Genomic DNA, 21,384 nt, shown 5'->3' with positions numbered 1-21,384 from the left:
GTATATATTTATTGGCCCTTTTGCTGTGGGACTCATGTAGGACTCATGTGGGACTTATTTTCCCCGTAGGACTTGTTTTAGTATCACCGATCCTGCCTACCTTTGAGCATTCCGAATATTTATCAGTGTTAAAATGACGCTTGTAATAAACGTCGCATTTTCTATATATTAAAGCACGTACTAAACCGAGACTTAGTGGCATCCAAAATGGCGAGCATAAATCGAGTTGGCTCGCCTATGGATATATGTGAAGAAAATTATGATTTGAATCAAGAAATTTTGGATAATAAGAAAAAGTTTTTGGAAAACAAGCAAAGAAATCGATCACGTATCCTTTTTCTGTTAGTCATATACCTGTCATTGATTATCGCATGAAAAATCAATCTTTGAAAACCGTTGCTAAGCATATTCCTCTGCAATACTAGATCTAACGGGTGACGTTAAAGTGCTTCAGACGGCAAAGGAATCAGGAAAAAAGTAACGGTTAATGAAGAGCAATGCCATTCGTCAAATCACCCCAATGCTTTTCCAGTGTCTTATATTGTGTATTCAATAAATCTTGCAAACTTGTGTATTTAACTTACTCAGAGTTCAATCATGCTGCTATCTGAAAATATAAATATGCAGTCTATTTTAAGGATAATGGCTTCTTATACTGTGAAAATTCTGTTTAATGAAGTCCATGTGACTGTCATTTGTACTACATGTACATTCCTTCAGCACTGTATGTATTGATTGAATCGCAAAGCAACACAACAAGCTCACTCCAATGATTACACATGTAAGTCACGTGATTTGCTCTTTATCAGCTGAAAAATGATGGGGGTTACCAATAATGCTTCTGAAAAAAATGTCACTGGGGTATACTTCAATGACAACCCGGCCTGTAAGTAAAATGAATTGTTTGTATTTTAAGTACCACAAACGTTTTAAATTTCAGACAAGCTTTCTTGGAGTGACTGATCTACGAAGAAATCGTATTGGGCTCCATATATACATGTATCTCAATCTAATTTCAATCAGGTTGTATATATCTTGACCATGCAATCATGTAAATGTTTTGTTTTTTTAGTGGAGTCCTCATGTTTTTTCATATTACCCATATTAGTGACAGAAGGTAATGAGTCTTATGGATCTGATTTCATATATATGTTGCTGCTATAGTGATGGCATATTTAGGCCATTTAAGTTTGCACTAAAATCCATCCTAATTTTCTTAACATAATCTAATAAGCCTTCTTCATTGGATCCATCGATGAAGTGAATAAAAAAATCAGCAAACTAGATAAAAAACTTCAAAAGTACACAGCCTTGGTTGTCGAAAGTCGAACCTCAAACTATGAAGACACAGATGATACTATGTCAGTTGCTAGTGCCAGAGGGAGAGACAGATACGAAAAAAGGGGTATTTTCAAATGAAGAATAAATGTCTAGGTTGTTTGTGTTAGAGGATCAATATAAAAACAATGAAAATGTGGCTTCATTTGTTTCATCAGCAAAACTAATTATGCAGAAATTACCCCCCATGTGGCCATTGTTTTTATGTTCCTCACAATACTAACAACTTGGACATTGATCATGTGAAAGAGTGTGAGAATGTATAAAATGATTAATATGTATCGTCATTACTATTACTGATGATTATGTGAATATGAAAAAAGAATAAATTATAAAAAAAAAAAAAAACTTGGACATTGATACTAGTGTTGATTTTCAACAATCGATTTGAGATTTCATAATCGATTATAACCGAATGAAATACAATATCAGTACCTATTTCAATTCAAATAAAAGTTCTCCAGTCTTTTTACAACTGTTCAACTTCTGTCTTTGTCCGCCGTGTTAAAATGCTAAAAGTAAGGTATAGTACGGTAGGTGTCATGCAGTTCCGGATCCTTATAAGTCTCCTTAAAATGTCAAAAATAAATATCAAATTCATTGTATTAATGAAACAAAATGTATTTACATACTGACTTACAATAAACCGGAAACAGTTATTTTGAATTTTTCCAAAAGTAATTTATCACCGATTATAATCTGGAATGATACGGATTGGTCAGATAGGGTTTCTCAATTATATGTATTAAAAAGAATGGACGAAGAAGACGTTTTCGACCACCCAGGACGAAAAACAAAATATGTTGTTTGGAGACACTTTGGTTTCCGTAAAAAGCAGAGTGCAGTCGGGGTGCCCTCAATGAAAACCCTCGATTGATTGATTGAATAACAATATTGTTTAACGCCCCTCTTGGGAATATTTCACTCATATGGAGACGTCACCACAGCCGGTGAAGCTGAAGGGCTGCAAAATTTAGGCCTATGCTGGGTGCTTAAGGCCATTGAGCAAGGAGGGATCTTTATCGTGCCACACCTGCTGTGACATATGGGACCTCGGTTTATGCAGTCTCATCCGAAGGACTGCCCCATTTAGTCGCCTTTTACGACAAGCAAGGGATACTGAGGACCTATTCTAACCCGGATCCCTGCGGGATTAAAAACCCTCGATATGGATAGGGCGATATGTAAAATTTGCAAGAAAGTATATATATTAAACAGTTGTTTGATTTGGCTTTCCAGATTCAAATAAATCTTGTGCATATGAAAATTTCAACATTTTACTTGACTTAGAAAACATAAGTGAATGATAATTAGGATTTTTATTTTCTAAAAGACGTGTTTAGTAATATACACACTATAGTGACTACATATAATCAGATACAGTGAGTGATAATGATCGTGAAATTTTAATGTTTACTCATATATTATATTTTTTAACCCCAAAAGTTTCCGATCCGAATATGTGCCGATCATCGATCAGTTACAGTCATCCGATGCTACCGATTAATAGATTATGATTTCCAACTGATTTGACAACACGAATTGATACCTAATATTTATGTATCCAGGGGGGAGACATTGTTTTTGTATTTTCGTCCGTCCATCTTTCTGTCACAAATCTTGTGAACACTTCTCTCCCTATATGGCTGAACCACTTATTGGATAGATTTGAAACTTTGTAAAATGCTTCATTGCCATTTGTAGATGTGCATATTGTCATGACGGGAGGATCCTATTATTCTAAGAGTGGTGGATGATATAAAATAGCTTGTGAACACTTCTCTTCATATAAGGCTTATTTGATAGATTTGAAACTTAGTACAATGCTTCAAAGATGTCGGGACAGGAGGATCCAATTATTTTCCGAAAAGTTGTAGTGGATCTTAGAGGGGTGGAGGATGTTAAAATAGCCTGTGAATGCTTCTCCTATATGGCTTCTTATCCGATAGACTTGAAACTTTGTACAATACTTCAATGCCATTTGCAGATGTGCATATTGTATGGACAGGAGGATTCAATCGATCATTATTTAGGTTTATTACAATATTATAGTTAAATAGTATAAAAGGGAATACTATGTATTGATAATTAGTATTTTATTCCATGTGCATTAAGCAGTGAATGCTTTTTATCTTTGGTTTTTATTATTTTCTAATTTTCAGAGAGAGAAACCAAAGAATTAAACAAATTTGCTGGGTACTTCACAATGAAACAAAGTAAGAATTCAAAATACTCCAGATAAATTAAGGTGATTCTAATGAGTGAAATTTTATATTACAGTTTATTAGTTTGGTGTTATTAAATGTATTGAGGTTAGGAAGATGCTGGACATCTGTATGTGCAGCACGTCATACTGTTCAGTCACAGTGCAGTGTCCTGAAAACCAGAGTTTTATATTACAAAAAAAATGAGTGGAGGGAACAAATTGAATTCTATGAAAAAAATGGAGTCAAAACCATAAAATAGAATCCATTAAAAACAGCTTTAAATGTGAGTGAATGATGATGCCAGTGAAGGATTAATTTTTTGAGATTTTCATTTCCTGTTTAGCATTCCTGCCTGGAAGAAGTGAGAGAGTAAAAAACATCTCTAAAGTCAGCATGCAACCAAGCAAAACAATGGTAAGTGTTATCAGTACATTTCTTTGGTACACAGTGATAGGAATGAGATCCGGATAAATGTAATGGGAAAATCATCATCTTAGCTTAGTTTTGAGAGAAATTCAATGGTTCAAAAGTGATATTTTCTGATGCCCCCTACACAGTGTGTATGTCCTAAGTTTTTCTGCTCCAATGATGTCCTTTACCAGAATCGAATTTTAGTTATTTTCCCATTGACCTATACATTGTCCGAATGACCTTTGGTCAGGACCAGGGTACATATTTCTCGTGATAAGCAACATTTTGTGTCCGGTATAAGCATCTTGTAATTTTCTGTTGTAAAGAGATGACTTTGACAAGAATTTAGTACTAGTTACCTGGAACAAAATGACCTTGGGGTAGAATTAGGACAAATCTACAGGACATGACCAAACTCGCAGGAAACATCAAGACGTTCTCAGTTGACAAGACTTGGGGGGGGGGGGGGGGGGGGGGGGGGACTTGCTTTGAAGACAATGGTACAGAGATATCTGTTGAATAATATGTTAATTTTGTTTTCATTTTTAGGTTAAAAAAGAAACAGGGAAACCAAAGTTTGTAGAGGTATAGTTATGATAGACTGTGTAAGACTGTGTAATTCTTATCTGTATACCAAACAACAGTAAACAAATTAGAATATGTATGTACTGTAAGCCAACTTTTATTCACGCTGACTAATTATTTCACGATTTACCAGTCATAAACTGCTTCGGGGCAACAAATTTTCCAATCTATTTAAAATTAGATGTTAGATTCGCTCACATACTCACTGTGTGAGTGGACTTGATATCTAATTTTAATTCGATTGCAAATTTTTATGACCGAGATAATGTGGAGGCATTAAAGGAGTCTGTTTAATTTAGCAGTGAAAAATATTCCCGACAACAAGGTTCTCGCCTACCTTACAAAAATTTCTTGCACAGGAATAAAAGTTGGTTTGCAGTACATGAACATTGTATCAGTTAAACATAATTTTCAGAATACTTTATCATTGATTACAAATATTTTGATTCTGCGATTCGATGTAAATTAATCTTCCAGCTCCACCAGTATCCTGGTTATGACTCCACGGAGTTGACAGCCCTCCCAGACGATATCCCCATGGTGGAGATGTTGAGAAAGGCTGTTGCTGCCCACATGCAACTCCATAAAAAGGTATGGGCAGAAGTCTATCATGAAACACTAGGCTAATACATAATTTCCAAGATATCAGCTCTTTTATGATGGAGGTACGTTTAGTATCCTTATTGAATGCTTGGATAGTTACAGGATGTTTACATACATAGTAGACTGCATGGTTGTGAAGATGACGATAAAAGTTGTGAAAGAGTGAATTTTGTTGTTTTGAATACATACTATGTATTAATCTAACCTTACCTAGAAGAATTTATTTGACGTAGGCCATTAAATTAAATGTGTTATTGTTATTTATTTCCTCTTTGACACAATCAATGCTTTTAAGAAAGTTAGACGGTGAATTTGATTTTTGTTTTGGTTGAGCTATTTTAATCTCAAATACTCATAATCTTACTAAATTTTGGTTTCTCTGCATATTAGATGGTTGCATAGCAGTTAGTAATGATCTCTAGACAATTGATATATGAACACAACGATTTAAACGTTTGTACTCACCGTGTGTATACAAATATAAATTTTGCGTCTAACCGTACATAGTAAAGAGTTCATCAAAGGGAAACAACTATTGAGCAACTCAGAAATTGCATATTATTGTGAAGTGGACAAAATATTACAGTGTGTGACAGCTAGAGGTTTGTGTTCAACACAGTGCACTAGTTAGCTCACCTGAGACAAAGACAAAGGTGAGCTAAAAATTTGTCCACTTTTCACAATTTCATCTTCCCATTTTGATGGGCAAATTTAAACCGAATTTGGCACAGAGTATCTTTGCATAAAGGGGATTCAAGTTTGTTCAATGAGGAGCCATCTCCCTTTCCAAAAGTAAATGATCAAGAATAGAGAGAGAGAAAAAATATAGGGTGGAGTCATTTAAAAATCTTCTTTTCAGGAACAACTGCACCAGAAAAGATAAAATTTATGTGAAAGCTTCCTGACTTAGTGAAAATTCAAGTTTGTCCAAATCATGGTCGCCAGGGGTAGGGTGGAGCTATACCGTAGTTTACAGAAGGATTAATTATATTGGAAAATCATTGGGCTAGGTTGGGGTGATAATAATATGGGGTCAAAATTTGTCATGCCATGATGGGATTAAAGAGGGTAAAGATCTTTTTAAAATCCTCTGAAGAACAGGGCCAAGGTGACTCAGGTGAGCATTGTAGCCCATGAATGTGTACGATCTTAACCAATACAGAATATGGAAGGTTTAGAGACAAAATATTAGAATAGTGGAAATATGTCCTTATCAATATTGGATGCTAGAAATTTTCGCTAGGTTTGCAAATACATGTATTATTTGCCATGTACCAGCACTGTAATGTCTCTTGTATTTTTAAGACGATCTCAATCATGAAAAGTAGTCACTATGAACCATTTCATCAATGTTTAATTATACCCCCCACAACAAGTTGTGGGGGGGGTATACTGGAATCGGGTTGTCCGTCCGTCCGTCCGTCCATCCGTCCGTCTGTAGACGCAATGGTTTCCGGACTCTAAAGCATTATCCTTTCCACCTACCGTCACCATATCATACATATGGACTACCCATGGGATGAAGATGTTCCCTATCGATTTTGGGGTCAAAAGGTCAAAGGTCAAGCGCACTGGACATCAAAGAAGCAATATGGTTTCCGGGCTCTAAAGCGTTATCCTTTCCACCTACAGTCACCATATCATACATATGGACTACCCATGGGATGAAGATGTTCCCTATCGATTTTGGGGTCAAAGGGTCAAAGGTCAAGTGCACTGGACATCGAAGTAGCAATATGGTTTCCGGGCTCTAAAGCATTATCCTTTCCACCTGCTGTCACCATATCATACATATGGACTACCCATGGGATGAAGATGTTCCCTATCGATTTTGGGGTCAAAAGGTCAAAGGTCATGCGCACTGGACATTGAAGTAGCAATATGGTTTCCGGGCTCTAAAGCGTTATCCTTTCCACCTACAGTCACCATATCATACATATGGACTACCCATGGGATGAAGATGTTCCCTATTGATTTTGGGGTCAAAAGGTCAAAGGTCAAGCGCACTGGACATCGAAGTAGCAATATGGTTTCCTGGCTCTAAAGCGTTATCCTTTCCACCTACAGTCACCATATCGTACATATGGACTACCCATGGGATGAAGATGTTCCCTATCGATTTTGGGGTCAAAAGGTCAAAGGTCACGCGCACTGGACATCGAAGTAGCAATATGGTTCGGTTTGTCATGCCATTTGTTTTTTACACTCAGAAAAGAGGTAGTTTATACCTATTACCAACACCCTTTGGGAGATTGGGGTAAGCGGGGGGTATTCTTAGTGAGCATTGCTCACAGCACCTCTTGTTGTGCAATACAGTTGTCGTGAATAAAAGTAGGTTTACAGTATTCTTTCTCAAAGACATTTTGTCACATTTCAAAAGAGAGCTGATGTTGGATAAAGTTTTATAGGTCTTCCTGTAACTACTGAAGATAGTACTAGTACTATTATTTCTGCCTTCAAATAATGTGTATATTCTCCCCTACATATTTGTGCCGACATCCTCATGTAACAAGTTACATTGACTAGAGTGTTCCTGTACATCTTACTGCCGATTGATTTTTTCATCTCTTCTTTTTCAGCCTGATTACAGACCAGAATTTGAAAAATGGTTTTATTCTGAAATGTCACAAGCTGTATGTTCTGTGAGTACTTCACTAGTTAAAGTCTAACTACAAAAATTATAGTGAGAAATGATAGACATGATTAATTTTTAAGTTACTAATAGATCGTGCTGATTTTATGTAGTTTAACATACCTGCCAGAATATTTACAATTAATATCATTTGTTACAGGACCCTTCATATTAGTGTGGGTTCGGTAACACTTGTAGATACTCTACAGACTACATTTCTTGCTCAAGTGATTTGATACTTCACATATGACTTTGTTTTAAAAAGAGAAGAACCCTAATGTTTTTCTGGATCAAAAGGTCACAGTCACAACAGGACTGTATAGAAAAAGCCTGTAGACACTTTACAGGCCACATTTTTGCTAGAAAGATTAGATACTTCACATGTAGCTTTGTTATCAAAAGTTAAGTTCACTACGGGACTTCATAGAAAAAGATTGTAGACACTCATTGCGAGGGGATATGCCCTGTCATGCAGAGCTCTTGTAGATGTAGAATCAGTGTGAAGGATGTTGCCAATGTTGTCAGGGTTCTTTATGATGCTCACTGTGACACGAACACTCAGTTTTAAATGTCCCTTCATATAAAAACTTGTGTCCCTCTCTTCTAATGCTAAGAGGTTGGAGAAGGAACATTTTCTTCCTATATCAAAGACTTGGTATGACTTACATGAGGAGGAGTGTCGAACTCATGACCTTGTGAATGTTCTACTTAGCTACAGTGACTGTGATAAAGTGATATGAATTAAACATACTGTTTGATTATGCAATGGAAGAATTTTTTAAAAATTTTTTTTATTTATTTATTTATTTTTAACATTTTTTAGCATTAATTGGAAATTTGATGTCTTCTATTACAGGACATTTTCTGGTACCTATTTCTGGAAAAATTCCAGTCCAGTAAGAATTCTCAGGTCAAGCTATTCAACAGAGCCGCCCACAACTATGTCAAGTTAATGTTGTACGTCCGGAACCCTCAGTATAGAGACGTTTTCTTCAAGGTAAGCAACCGCCCACAACTAGGTCAAGTTAATGTCATATATGTATAACAGAAACCATCAATACCGAGTCGTTGTCTTCATGAACCACCCACAACTTATGAACTAGGTCAAGTTAATGTCATATGTCAGGAACCTTCAATACCGAGTCGTTGTCTTCATGAACCACACACAACTAGGTCAAGTTAATGTCATATGTCAGGAACCTTCAATACCGAGACATCCTCTTCAAGAAAAGTAGCCACACGTAGTTAGTGATACATTTGAACATATATAGACTTTAAATGTAGTGCATTAGGCGATTGTTTCTACCCTTTGTAGTTTTATATCAACTTTTTATTCAGGTTGATAGTCAATCTATTTAAAATCAGACACTTTATTCTCACAAATTGAGTATCTGACCAAATCTAAGGTTTTGTAGCACTTTTTACAAAATATTCTACAACAATATTCAGTGCAAATGTTTTTTGTTTTTGCTTTTCAATCAAATGAAAATCACAAGGTTATTATTTTACCAACTATTGATAGATGAAATATGAAGAAATCACAACATTATTAAAGTTTAATCATAGTTATAAGACTTTTTTATGTAATTGATTTGTAAAGAAAATGTTTATTTTGTATACGTTGGATGTTTTAAAAAAAGATTGATGTCTTTAAGTCTACACAGTGTTATATTAAGGAGGTATACTCTGTTGTCATAATGGCCGTCTTTCTTTCAAAACATGAATGATAAATATCAGCAATATTTGTATATTTCTTTTAAATCTAGTCACCTAGCTGGGTATCTCACTCGATTAATGTTTCGACCGCTGATCTGTAGACTGGGGGTTTGCGTCTAGCAGGGGTTTTAAATTTTTTTTGATTACTTCTAACTAAATCTACATTTTCAACAAATCAAGTGAAGTAAATGTGAACGTTTTCAATTTCAAAATATTATTGTTACAGTATATTGTCATCCATATCATATTTCTCTGGTGTGTTATTCCTCCTTAAAGATTAATACATAAGTGAAATGCGTATTAACTGGGACGTTTACATTCCTCTACCCAGGAGTACCCCACCCTGGTGGCCCAGACTCTCTATGCTTCCTACTGCCACTCCTTCCCTGATTCCTACAGACAATTCAATGAACAGTTTAAGGAGGATTTAGTCATTCTAGTCTACAGCTGGATAGCAGGTGAATTTTATTCTTCTGATGATACAGTAAAACACAGTTTATATGTTTATAACGAATTCCATCTTTACTAGCCAAGGGTGACGATACATAGTTGGGAACAGAGTGGACCAAAAACCCTTGGTTAGCGAAGATGAATGAAACCATGCTTACAGCAAAGTGATTTTCATTTCCAGCAGTTTTAAAACATAAATTTTCATGAACTTATTGGATATAACGAACTATATTTATAACGAATCAAAATTGTTCATCCCCAGCTGCACTTCTCTTTGTAATGAGTGTGACTTACTGTATTATATGATGGACGTTTCTTGCTTTAAAATTATCAAATTTCTGTTTTTGAAATAGTTTGTGAGGAATCGAACTTTTCCTTTACTTTTTGTTGACTACTGGTACATTTCACTGTAACATGTGGGGTTTTTTTTTTTTACTACTGGTACATTTCACTGTAACATGTGGGGGTTTTTTGGTCCTAGGTATAAAACCTGCATCAAGATGTTGGTTGTTGTGGAATTTTGACAAACTGGAGCCACCCAATATAAAACAGAGGGAGGAGCTGCTGAACCGCGAGAAAAATAAGAAACGTAAGCTTCACTTTGTATACTTCTAATGTCATGACAAATTTCATGTTGCAGTGCATGTGAAAAAATAAGAAACAAAAGCTTCACTTTGTATTCTTCCAACGTCATGAAAAACTCCATGTTGCAATGCATGTGGAAATTTTTTTATCATTTAGTGAATAAACATCTTCTCATTTGTTATTTGTAAACCTAGTTTTACCGGTGACGTGTTAGCAGAGCCAGTAAAATGGATGTTTGCCGCTTTTAAATCAGCATTAATGTTCACATATAACAAATGATAAGATGGTTACTTCCATTGTAATGCAATTAATGCATTTTGCTTTATATTTAAGACATTCTTTCCTCTGAAAATACAATTATGAATTGTTAACATTTATTTTTCAGCCTCCTTGTCTATGAACTTTGATTTCTTGGACTCTCTGTTCTCCAGTAATGCTAGTCAATACACCTCCACCACTTCCCTCAACCAATCAGTATCCAAGTCCTCCATGCAGAGTGTCGGGGGTCGCCGAGGGAAAAAACTCCCCCGTGGTCTGAACAGACGTAGCAGCATACAGAGTTCTGTATCGATGTCCTCCAAACAGCACCTCCAGTCCCCGGGGTCTTCCCACGATGGAGCCATTATTGACTATGTGTCCGAAAATCAGAAACCAGGAACTTTTGGCAAAAAGCCAATTTCATCTCAGTCTCAGATAGTGAAGGATCGAGCTGTGGATCCAAGGAAGCTCCGAGATGCCCTGACCCCCATCAGAGAAACAACATACGAGGAAGACACACAGCAGCTGGACACACAGAGGGGGGACAAAACGTCCACTGTGTCTGTTGCCCTGACAAAGGCTCACACAAAAATACCAGACAGGAAATCACGAGAGGTATCAATCACAATTTGTCCAAGATCTGTATACAGTAAAACACGCTTATAGCAAAGTGCTGGGGACAAGATCTGTATACAGTAAAACACGCTTATAGCAAAGTGCTGGGGACAAGATCTGTATACAGTAAAACACGCTTATAGCAAAGTACTGGGGACAAGATCTGTATACAGTAAAACACGCTTATAGCAAAGTGCTGGGGACAAACAATTTTTATTCATTATAAACGTAATTCATTTTATTATATACCCATCAATGTATCGTTTGTTGATACTGTGGATTTCACAGCGTGTGATCCGGTTTTCCGGATCACCACACTGTGATTTTCTGATTCCGTATCAGTATCCCCTGAAACTGATGCCGTCATAATGACGTCACAATGCATCAACGCAACGTTATTTGTGGAAAATATTGACTGCGTCACAAACGAAACTGCGTACACAAAACATAATTTCATGGTATGTCTGTGTTTTTGATAGTTTGGATTACATTTATTATCTTAGAAATGTGGATTTAAAATGCAGAAGGGGGTATATAATAAATTTATCATTACTACAGTAACTTGATCCGAAGAGTTGGATCACGTCTCGTTGACAGGCGCGAATCATCAGATCAAACTCGACGCTTCGCGTCTCGTGTGATCTGATGATCCGCGCCTGTCAACTCGACGTGATCCGACTCTTCGGATCAAGTTACTGTAGTAATAATATATATATATCGAATAAGTTTGTATTGTTTTAAAACTACAGGGAATGAAAATGACTTCGCTGTAAGGGCAAATTCGTTATAAGCGTGCTTACTGTAATTGTGTTTTACTGTAGGAGTGTATAATCCTTCTAAACAATTTCCCTGAGATTTGAGATGCACATAACTGTTTTATAAACTGTTTTTGTAATGAATATGATGGACAAATAATGTACATGATAAATATATTACTTTCAGTCTCACCCAGCCTGCGGGGGCCCGGACTACGTGAAGTCCGTGTTCAATATTAATGGACAGAGCCCTCTGGTGGCCCACTATCTGAGGATGAAGGGTCTGCAGTACGATGCTGGGACAGACATCAGAATTCAGCGAACAGAAATACAGAATTTGCCTGCATATCCTTGTCTTTATTCTGATAGGAAATGATATAGTGTGTTAATATTTATAGGTTATAGACTTTGTATGGGAAAATATGACGACAGAGTTTTTTGGCGCGTAGACGGACCGAGCTTGCGAGGTCCGTTCGCGACAAAAAACGAGGTCGTCGTATTTCCCATACAAAGTCTATAACCTTTTTATTATATACTTTCAATTTCATTTAGAAACTAACAATAATTTTATTTTTAACAATAACTTTATCGGTTTAACTGAGTAAAAGATGAAAAACACGAAAAATTTGAAAATTAACGGTGTAGAAATTTGATTGTGACGTAATGTTTGCGGGCCGGAATGTTTCCGGGCATATATCGTGTGATATATGCCCGCAAACTTTTAAAGAAAAAAGAAGAGATGAAATTGAAAGTATATAATAAATCAGTGTATCACAATCTCTAAGTGTATATATGTACCACTGTATCGAAAATAGCTTGTGAACATTTCTCCTACATTATGGCTTAATATCAGATAGATTTAAAACTTTACATAATGCTTCATCGCCATTTGCAGATAGGCATATTGGTGGGACAGGAGAATGCAATTATTTTCCTAAAAGTTATAGTGGATCCAAGAGGGATGGAGGATGTAAAATAGCTTGTGAACACTTCTCCTCCTATATGGCTTATTGGATAGATTTGAAGCTTTGTACATTGCTTCATTGCCATTTGTAGATGTGCATATTGTTGGGATAGGAGGATCCAATTACTTTAATAAATGTTATAGTGGATCTAAGAGGGGTGGAGGATGTAAAATAGCTTGTGAACACTTCTCCTATATGGTTTATCCGACAGACTTGAAATTTTGTACAATACTTCAATGCCATTTGCAGATGTGCATATTGTATGGACAGGAGTATCCAACTGTTTTCCTTAAAGTTATAGTGGATCTGAAGGGTTGAGAGTGTAAAATAGTTTGTGAACTCTTCTCCTACATGGCTTTAATATCGGAGTTCATAATGTCTATGTTCCTACTCATACTTTCTCCTCCATACCATGCAGTACATTGGGGGAAGGAGGTTTCATTTATAGCACTTTCAATTTGGGGAGCTGGGGAGACATTTGGTTTTCTTAAAACAGGGTATTAGTACACGTACAAAATTTATGGATATTGTCAGGATGCTGATTTTTTTAAAATTTGCCACGAGTGACAGCATTCTGAACTTTCATTTTTGGTGAAATCGTGTGTGCATGGTTTGTCTAACTCCTTCTACAAATTTTAATCTTGAATTTATATATCATGCAGTATATTAGTGTACAAACAATTCAGTTTTCTAAATTTTCCATGCATAAAAATTACCTAAACTAACCCAATTCATCCAATGTACTTTTTAGAAATGTTGGTGTTAAATATTCCATTTTAGGAACATCCTGCTGTATCTATGGGGATGTACACACACATTGTGAAGGGAAGGGTTTGTCATAGGCTCAAATGGACCTGTGCTGTAAAACATTTTTGAGACCATAATTGTGTTGAAGTTTAGATACGCAATTTTTAGAATTTTATCTTCTATATTGTGTTGCTAATTTTTGTCTACCTAGTCATATTTAAGTACACTTGATAAAACAAAAGAAAAAATGGTGTATTATATAATTTTGGCTCCATTTGGTTCTAATAATTAGTATAAATATAAAATTTCTTTAAAATGTTTTTTTAAAAATGAGGGACTGGTAAATTTTCTATGGTGTTAAAAACATGAAATATATTGCCCCTCCTTATATTATGCAATTCTAATAAAAAAAAATCCCACTGTTTTGAGATTAGAATAAATTACATTTCATATGGTAAATTGTATTTATTTTATTTATAAAAACACAGATTTAGTTTTTGTTTTCATCATTTTTGAAAAAAATGTGTCCTTAACTGTAATTTACTTTGGATGCTCCGACATATCGAGACATCATCCAGGAATCATTCAAGAAAGCCAGAGATATAGAAAAGCAGTATGACAAGTAAGTGTAGAATAAGTATAGGACAAGTGTAGAATAAGTGTAGAATAGGTGTAGGACAAGTGTAAAATAAGTGTAGGACAAGTGTAAAATAAGTGTAGGACAAGTTTAAAATAAGTGTAGGACAAGTGTAGAATAAGTATAGATAACTGTAGGACAAGTGTAAAATAAGTATAGAACAAGTGTAAAATAAGTATAGGACAAGTGTAGAATAAGTATAGAACAAGTGTAAAATAAGTATAGGACAAGTGTAAAATAAGTATAGGACAAGTGTAAAATAAGCAGGGATCGAAATTAACTTTTTTCACTACTAGCAAATTTTAGCTAGTGGATTATTTTCCAACAAGCAAAATTGAGCTTTTACAAGCATTTTTCAATCGATTGCTGTTTTACATGAATTTAAGAAAACAAGCATGTCTCTTTATCAAAATATATGGAAGATCTTTTAAAATCTCCTTTAAAGTGCAATAATAAAAATAAGATTGCGAATTCTTTCATTTAAATTTTAATGAATTATCAGACAACATACATGGTGCATCGTGAGGGTCATAGGGTACACTTGTGCGGCGTACTCACTGTCCAGAGATCTACCACCTATTTACAACACAATTTGGATTGAAATCTTGACGATTGTTTGCGCCAATTCAAACTATCTGTTCAAAACTTTTGGAATTTTCATCTAAAAAATTCTAGTTGAAAAGAAAACCCCGCGAACTCGGAAGTGTTTGACTATAGAATACAGAAGGACACCGCGTGAAATGGTGACACACTGTCATGTGTTGTTTCATGTAGACACGGACGAGATCAACATGCTTGCCATTTAAATCAGACGTCACTGAGACGCCCGAAGTGTGCTTGAAGTAGGCCATCTTCGACATCATGCATCACTGACTGAAATGACCTTGGCCTTAGTTATTATTCGATACACGTTTACTTTTTCAATACTTGTATATTCATTCTGTAAAGCGTTTCTATGCACAAGACAAAATTATTGTAAACTTCAAAGTACAGCCAATAAACCAAGGAAATCCGGGAAAAGATCGTGTGGTGTTTTCACTCGCAAAAAGTTGCGATCACTTGTGATTTTTACTCGCAATTTCAATTTTTAACTCGCATTTAGCGAGTATTTCCCCTTAATTTCGTTGCCTGAATAAGTATAGAACAAGTGTAAAATAAGTATAGGACAAGTGTAAAATAAGTATAGAACAAGTGTAAAATAAGTATAGGACAAGTGTAAAATAAGTGTAGGACAAGTGTAGAATAAGTATAGATAAGTGTAGGACAAGTGTAAAATAAGTGTAGGACAAGTGTAGATTAAGCATCACCAAAATGTGGAAGTCATGCATGGCACTCAGTCTTTGAAATTCTGTAAATCACTTTTTGGTCGTGATAACTTTATTTTTAAGTATAGTGCAATAGTAGAATAAGTGTAGGACAAGTGTAAAATAAGTGTAAGACAAGTGTAAAATAAGTGTAGGACAAGTGTAGAATACATGTAGGACAAGTATAGATTAAGTGTATAAGTGTTGATTAAGCAGCATCAAAATGTGGAACAGTCATTCATGGCACTGGTGATCAGTCTTCGAAAGTCTGTAAATCACTTTTTGGTCGTGGTAACTTTATTTTCACATTAATTGTGAGGTTTTGTAGATGCAAAAGAAGGTTCTTGTGATTGATTTAAGTGATAATCAAATTAAATGTTCATGAAAATTATGTTTCCCTGATAGATTTGACAAAACATGGTTGCAGAATAAAATCTCACAAAATATTAGAAGTGATTTACTTTTTGAATGCACTGCATACTTCCAAGGTGTGATTTGACTCGGCTTCATTTTGAAAGTTTAATTCATGAACTTGTGCAGTTTTTCAAAGGATCTAAGGGTCCTTCTTAGCATGATGTACCATTAGAGACAGAAACAACAGATTGACAACTCCCCCAGCAGCTAGTTTACACCTCAAAATGTGTCACATGACCAGTATTTCTATATTTATTGAATATGAAATGATATACTGGATTTTCATCAAATTATTCCTCCTCCCCTTCATATACCTAGTCCTCTGAGATAAAAATTGGCCTCATTTTAAATTGTTTCTTTTGAAATGTCACCTTGCAGTTTCATTGACAAGAACCATAAGGAACAAGTAGATACAATGAAGAGGAACAGAATGGCTGACAAGAGACACAGAGAGTTAGAAAAGTTATTGTTATCCAATCCCAAGGAGGTCAAAAGGTTAACAGAACTTATAATCCTGGAACAAGAGGTAAATCTCTACAGATCTTCTCACTCATGTCAGAAGTTTTCCCCCATATTAATCTGCACAGCAAAGTGATACGCATATATACATACTAACACTTTTATACCAACATTTATTGGGATATGCAGAACATACTTTTGAATGAAATCTCTTTCTCTCTCAATTGAACATTTTTAAGTCCATTACTTCATTGATTTTTGTCTCCCTTTGATTTTATATTTCTTTGTATTTTTTCATGAAATTTAAATCTTTGCAGTACCATTGCCAAAATTTGGCATAAACAACCATCCAACACTGTGTTTAAAAATAAGTTCATGAATAAACGTAACAAAATTCATTTCAAGTTGCACATATTTTCATTGCCTTGTCAATATTTCCTCGAACATTCTGTTTGTTTATTTTATACTACCTATAGATATATTACCAAAAAAAAAACTCATTTCACATCAAAGCGACCTAGTAAATTTACATGACAATAAAGTTCTCGTAAATAAAAAGTAATTTACAGTAACTGTTTTTTGTCACAGGTCGAACTTTGACTTAGTAGGTTAATTTTACACCGTTTTTGTGCGTCCTCTTATAAACGTGGACATCGTAAGACAGGGTGAAATTGTCTGTCTGATGTTCATCTCTTCTGTAACCTGAACAGACTCAAATGATTTAATGTGGAATATGATAGGGTATAGCTGGAAGTGGGTCTCAAATTTTGGATCTGATCCCTGGGGTGTAGGAAAATGGGCAGGTTAAAACATATTGTTTCCTTTCTTCTCTGTAGTGACTCTGACATGTGGATTTGATGGTGGCATGTGACAGTTGACAGATTGATTTTATATTGTTTAATATACCTCTCAAAAGTATTTCACTCATATGGAAACGTCACCATTGCCGGTGAAGGGCTGCAAAATTTAGGCCTATGCTCGGGGCTTACAGCCTTTGAGCAGGGAGGGATCTTCATCGTGCCACACCTGCTGTGAGACTGGGCCTCGGTTTTAGTGGTCTCATCTGAAGGACTGTCCCATTTAGTCACCTCTTACGATAAGCAAGGGTGTATGACTTGTAGTTGTTAATGTGCATTTCAAACTTGGAGAGTCTAACCCCCACCCCTGGTGTGGAGGCAATAACGGCCAAAAAATGTCAATGCTACTATGTAACCATGAGATTCAAATAATTATATAATGGTGGGTGGCATATATGATACATTGTTGCAAACTGGTTTTGAGTCCACACACCATCCCTCAAGTGATGATGGAGAGAATTGTTGAGAAGCACCTGTGGGTAACAGTGATAGGGCATGGCTTATTATGCAGGTGGGTTTCAAACTTGGGATCTGGATGGTGGGACAGGGGAAAATTGGTGGGGGTCCAAAAATAGTCATCTATTGCTTCAACTTATTTGCTGCAGTAGATTTACATAATATATTGTATATGATTTCTAGGAATATTGTGTGCAATAAATATTTGTATGCAACACTGCCACTTCCTTTCAAGTTCATAATGATATGTATGTATATGTGTTTTCTTGCAGAAAAATCTAGACTCTGATTCAGCTGAGCCGGCAGTTATTATAGAACAGGCTCTCAGTGCTGCGTCACTCAGAATGTGATGACACACAGAGTTTGTTGTCAAGTACTACATCTATTTTCAAAATGTTGAATAATTAGTAATTTATCAAGACCTAATAAATTAACTTTCAATAACAGCACGGAGTATTGAGGGGTAGTGGATAAAGTTAATACATCATATTCATTTTGATCAAAGTTATAATTCAGCTCATTTTAATCGTGCTGCGGTGAGATTTTACATAGAGCAGAAAAATTGACCATCTTCATACTGATGAAATTTGAATGATTTACTGAAGTGTGATGAAAGGAGCTTATGTTACAATGACCAAAATAAATTCCAAGTTTTACTTCAACTGCATACTTAGGTGTAATGAAATTTTGTAACATTTTGAACCTAGAATTAAATTTTTAAGATGTTCAGTTTTGAGAATGAACATTCAAAAAAGTTTAAATTTGTGTCTAATTGTTACAAATATTCTGAGTTTAAATCATGGGAGGTTAGTGCAGTACTTAGCATTAACATCTTGTGTTTATTTGGTCTGACGGGTAGATACAAATTACTGTATATAGCGGATTTTTTCAACTAGTCTAAATTTTGGCGATTTGCTGAATCAAAGGTATGCTAATAATTTTAGCAGAATAAATGTTGGCGGATAAGGAAGAGTTATCTCTCTTGCAAATAACGAAGTCGTAATTGGGTGCATATTTGGCGAGTGAAATTTTGGCGGAACGCTATCTAACTGCTAAAATAAGCCAAATTTATCATCCCGCAGAGAGAAAAAAACACTATACAACAAGATATTTTTAAAGTGCTGAAGAAAATTTTCATGGTCTCCCATGTAGCTTTAGAAAAGAAAAAAAAATGAATTGATTTAAAATGGAATTTATTTTCGTCATCCTTACTGAATTTGGCGTGGACTTTGACAGTTCAATAAACAGAAGCAAAAGAGAATATCTATACATTGTAATGGTTGATTTTGAATGCAGAGCTTTTTGACTTGATGTGGCATTTACAGTTGTGTGCTTCAGAGAACTAAATCCTTCTAACTTTTGTCTACATTAGTTTTCTAGAGAATAAAACTCCGATTCAAAAATGGATTTATTTCAAAATTTAATTAAGGTAAATGATTTTACTTTCTACTGTACATGAATGTATTCAAGGAATCTTGATTTCTGTCTTCCTATAAATGCCCTCTTTCTGACCTGCATGTGTGAACTATCATGTGTTATGTGTAGATTTGTCATTTTCATCAGGTAAATTTTTAATATTGATTTAAACAATATTTTGTATGTTAATTATTTTGGACACAGGTGTCCCTGACAGAATTGTTGTTTGTTTTTTACACAGAGAGAAGAGGACTCCCTGTCTGCGGGGGCTGATGCAGCGATCGAGGCGTCCTTACAGGCTCTGCGATGTGTTTAAAGGGAGACAACTACTAGAGGAGCAGTTTATAGTGTATCATGTGACAACTTCAAACGGTGTTTTCAGAGCGAATCATTTCTCAAGCAGTTCTTTGGTGATCAATGTGTGTAGAATATATATGCATTGTTTAGTATTTTTACCAATTCTTACTGTGATGTTAAAACTGTGATAATTTCCCGAATATTTTTGAAGCATTGTTATTGTTTTTTCTACAGAACCCTTTGCTTTGTTGACTTGTAATTCAATAAATCATATCATGCGAGATGTGCTTTGAGTTACAATTATATATTTTCACCATGCACAGTAACTGACGCATATTGGAAAGGGGTGTATAGCAACTTAAAAATAGGTCACCGTGACCTCATTTTAGATTTATGGCTATATATAAATTTAAATGCTATCAGGATCATATCCAAGTCTTGAGGCTTAGGACCATTAAACTTTCACTTTTTGTTTGGGGAGGGTTATTGTGTACAAGATTGTAACTGCCACATAGTACTACAATGTTGAATGAACAGCTACACTAACCCGAGTGTTCAACAGACCTAGATATCTAGCCTAGCAGCTAAGCTCTGGAATGCAGCCCAGGATGGTATTCCATCTATGGTCACACACTGCTAGATTAGATTCTGCAAATTAAGAGTTTAAATCTGAGCCAGGGCAGGAGTGGATATCCATATATATATATATTAATATCTGTACTTTACATTCAATACTTCTTCATTCATGGGCAGTTTTCTTGAGGGACAAGTTAATATTACAATAATAGGTGCTCAATGTTTAAACCATATCATAATACAGTAAATGTGGTTATAGCAAACCTCTAAGAGTGGCCTATAAAACAGTTTGTTATTCTCAAACATTGTCAGATCCAATACAATTGCTTTTAGCAAGGGACACATAAATATAATCAATGACCAAAAGTATTGTACAGTAATATTATGTGTCAGTAATTACACTATTCCTTAACTGGCACTTATTACAATCAGAAATAGTAAGTCCTTCTGAGGCAATGAATTGAGGACCGCAACCAAACTCTGCCAGAGTTCATTTTACCATGGACTGCAATGTGTTATGCACTACCTGTATGCAGGGGGAAATAACTTGCGCTGTACTGCGAGAAATGTCTTAAGTTTGATTTCAATGCAAGTTTACCACATATATTGCAGATATGCTGGGTTGGTTGAGATTACATGCTATCCATTTTACTCTACAAAACATATAAAATAACCATAGATAACCGTCAATCATGCACTGTAATTTTACTTGGGTGCCCTTTGAACAAAATGATCGGAGAATTTTCCTTGTACTTTTGAATAAAAACAATATTAATTGTGCTGAAGATGTGTAGTTTCCCTATGCCACAATATTTTCACCACACAGGGTTTCAGTCAAATACTCAGCACATCATGATTTTGTGTTGGTTTCTTCAGACGAATATCAAGTTCCCATTCAAAGGAAAAGTTTCTGGCTGAAAAAAAACTTGGGGCTTTATAAAATAGGATGAAGATTTCTCACCAAATACACAGAAATATATAACTGGCACCTACCTACTTGTATATTGTCAGTGTTTGAGTATTTCAAAAGTGTTCTAGACTCCCCAATTGCTAGCTTGTCAATAACCATTGTCTTCCATGCTATACTTTTGGTTATTTAGA

The 21,384-nt window shown here is 35.4% G+C and overlaps 1 protein-coding gene across 2 annotated transcripts; it reads left to right on the top strand.

The window, feature by feature from the left end:
* The first annotated feature begins 188 nt into the window (after positions 1 to 188).
* LOC125671115 (protein FAM227B-like) lies at positions 189 to 19,988 on the top strand. 2 transcript variants are annotated; one of them, XM_056162659.1, is made up of 16 exons: positions 189 to 328; positions 1,235 to 1,405; positions 3,501 to 3,554; positions 3,889 to 3,959; positions 4,506 to 4,541; positions 5,019 to 5,132; positions 7,724 to 7,786; positions 8,633 to 8,773; positions 9,824 to 9,950; positions 10,424 to 10,531; positions 10,913 to 11,400; positions 12,343 to 12,500; positions 14,412 to 14,489; positions 16,601 to 16,748; positions 18,267 to 18,367; positions 19,652 to 19,791. In XM_056162659.1, the coding sequence occupies exons 1-15, from the start codon at positions 208 to 210 to the stop codon at positions 18,342 to 18,344; spliced, it is 1,956 nt and encodes a 651-aa protein (XP_056018634.1). In that variant the 5' UTR covers positions 189 to 207; the 3' UTR covers positions 18,345 to 18,367; positions 19,652 to 19,791. The 2 variants fall into 2 exon arrangements, with proteins under 2 accessions (XP_056018634.1, XP_056018635.1); XM_056162660.1 differs by lacking the exon at positions 18,267 to 18,367 and having other exon boundaries at positions 19,652 to 19,988.
* The last annotated feature ends 1,396 nt before the right edge of the window (positions 19,989 to 21,384 follow it).

Source organism: Ostrea edulis, chromosome 4, assembly GCF_947568905.1.
Source record: "Ostrea edulis chromosome 4, xbOstEdul1.1, whole genome shotgun sequence".
NCBI lineage: Eukaryota > Metazoa > Mollusca > Bivalvia > Ostreida > Ostreidae > Ostrea > Ostrea edulis.
This window is presented reverse-complemented; position numbering and strand designations above follow the sequence as displayed.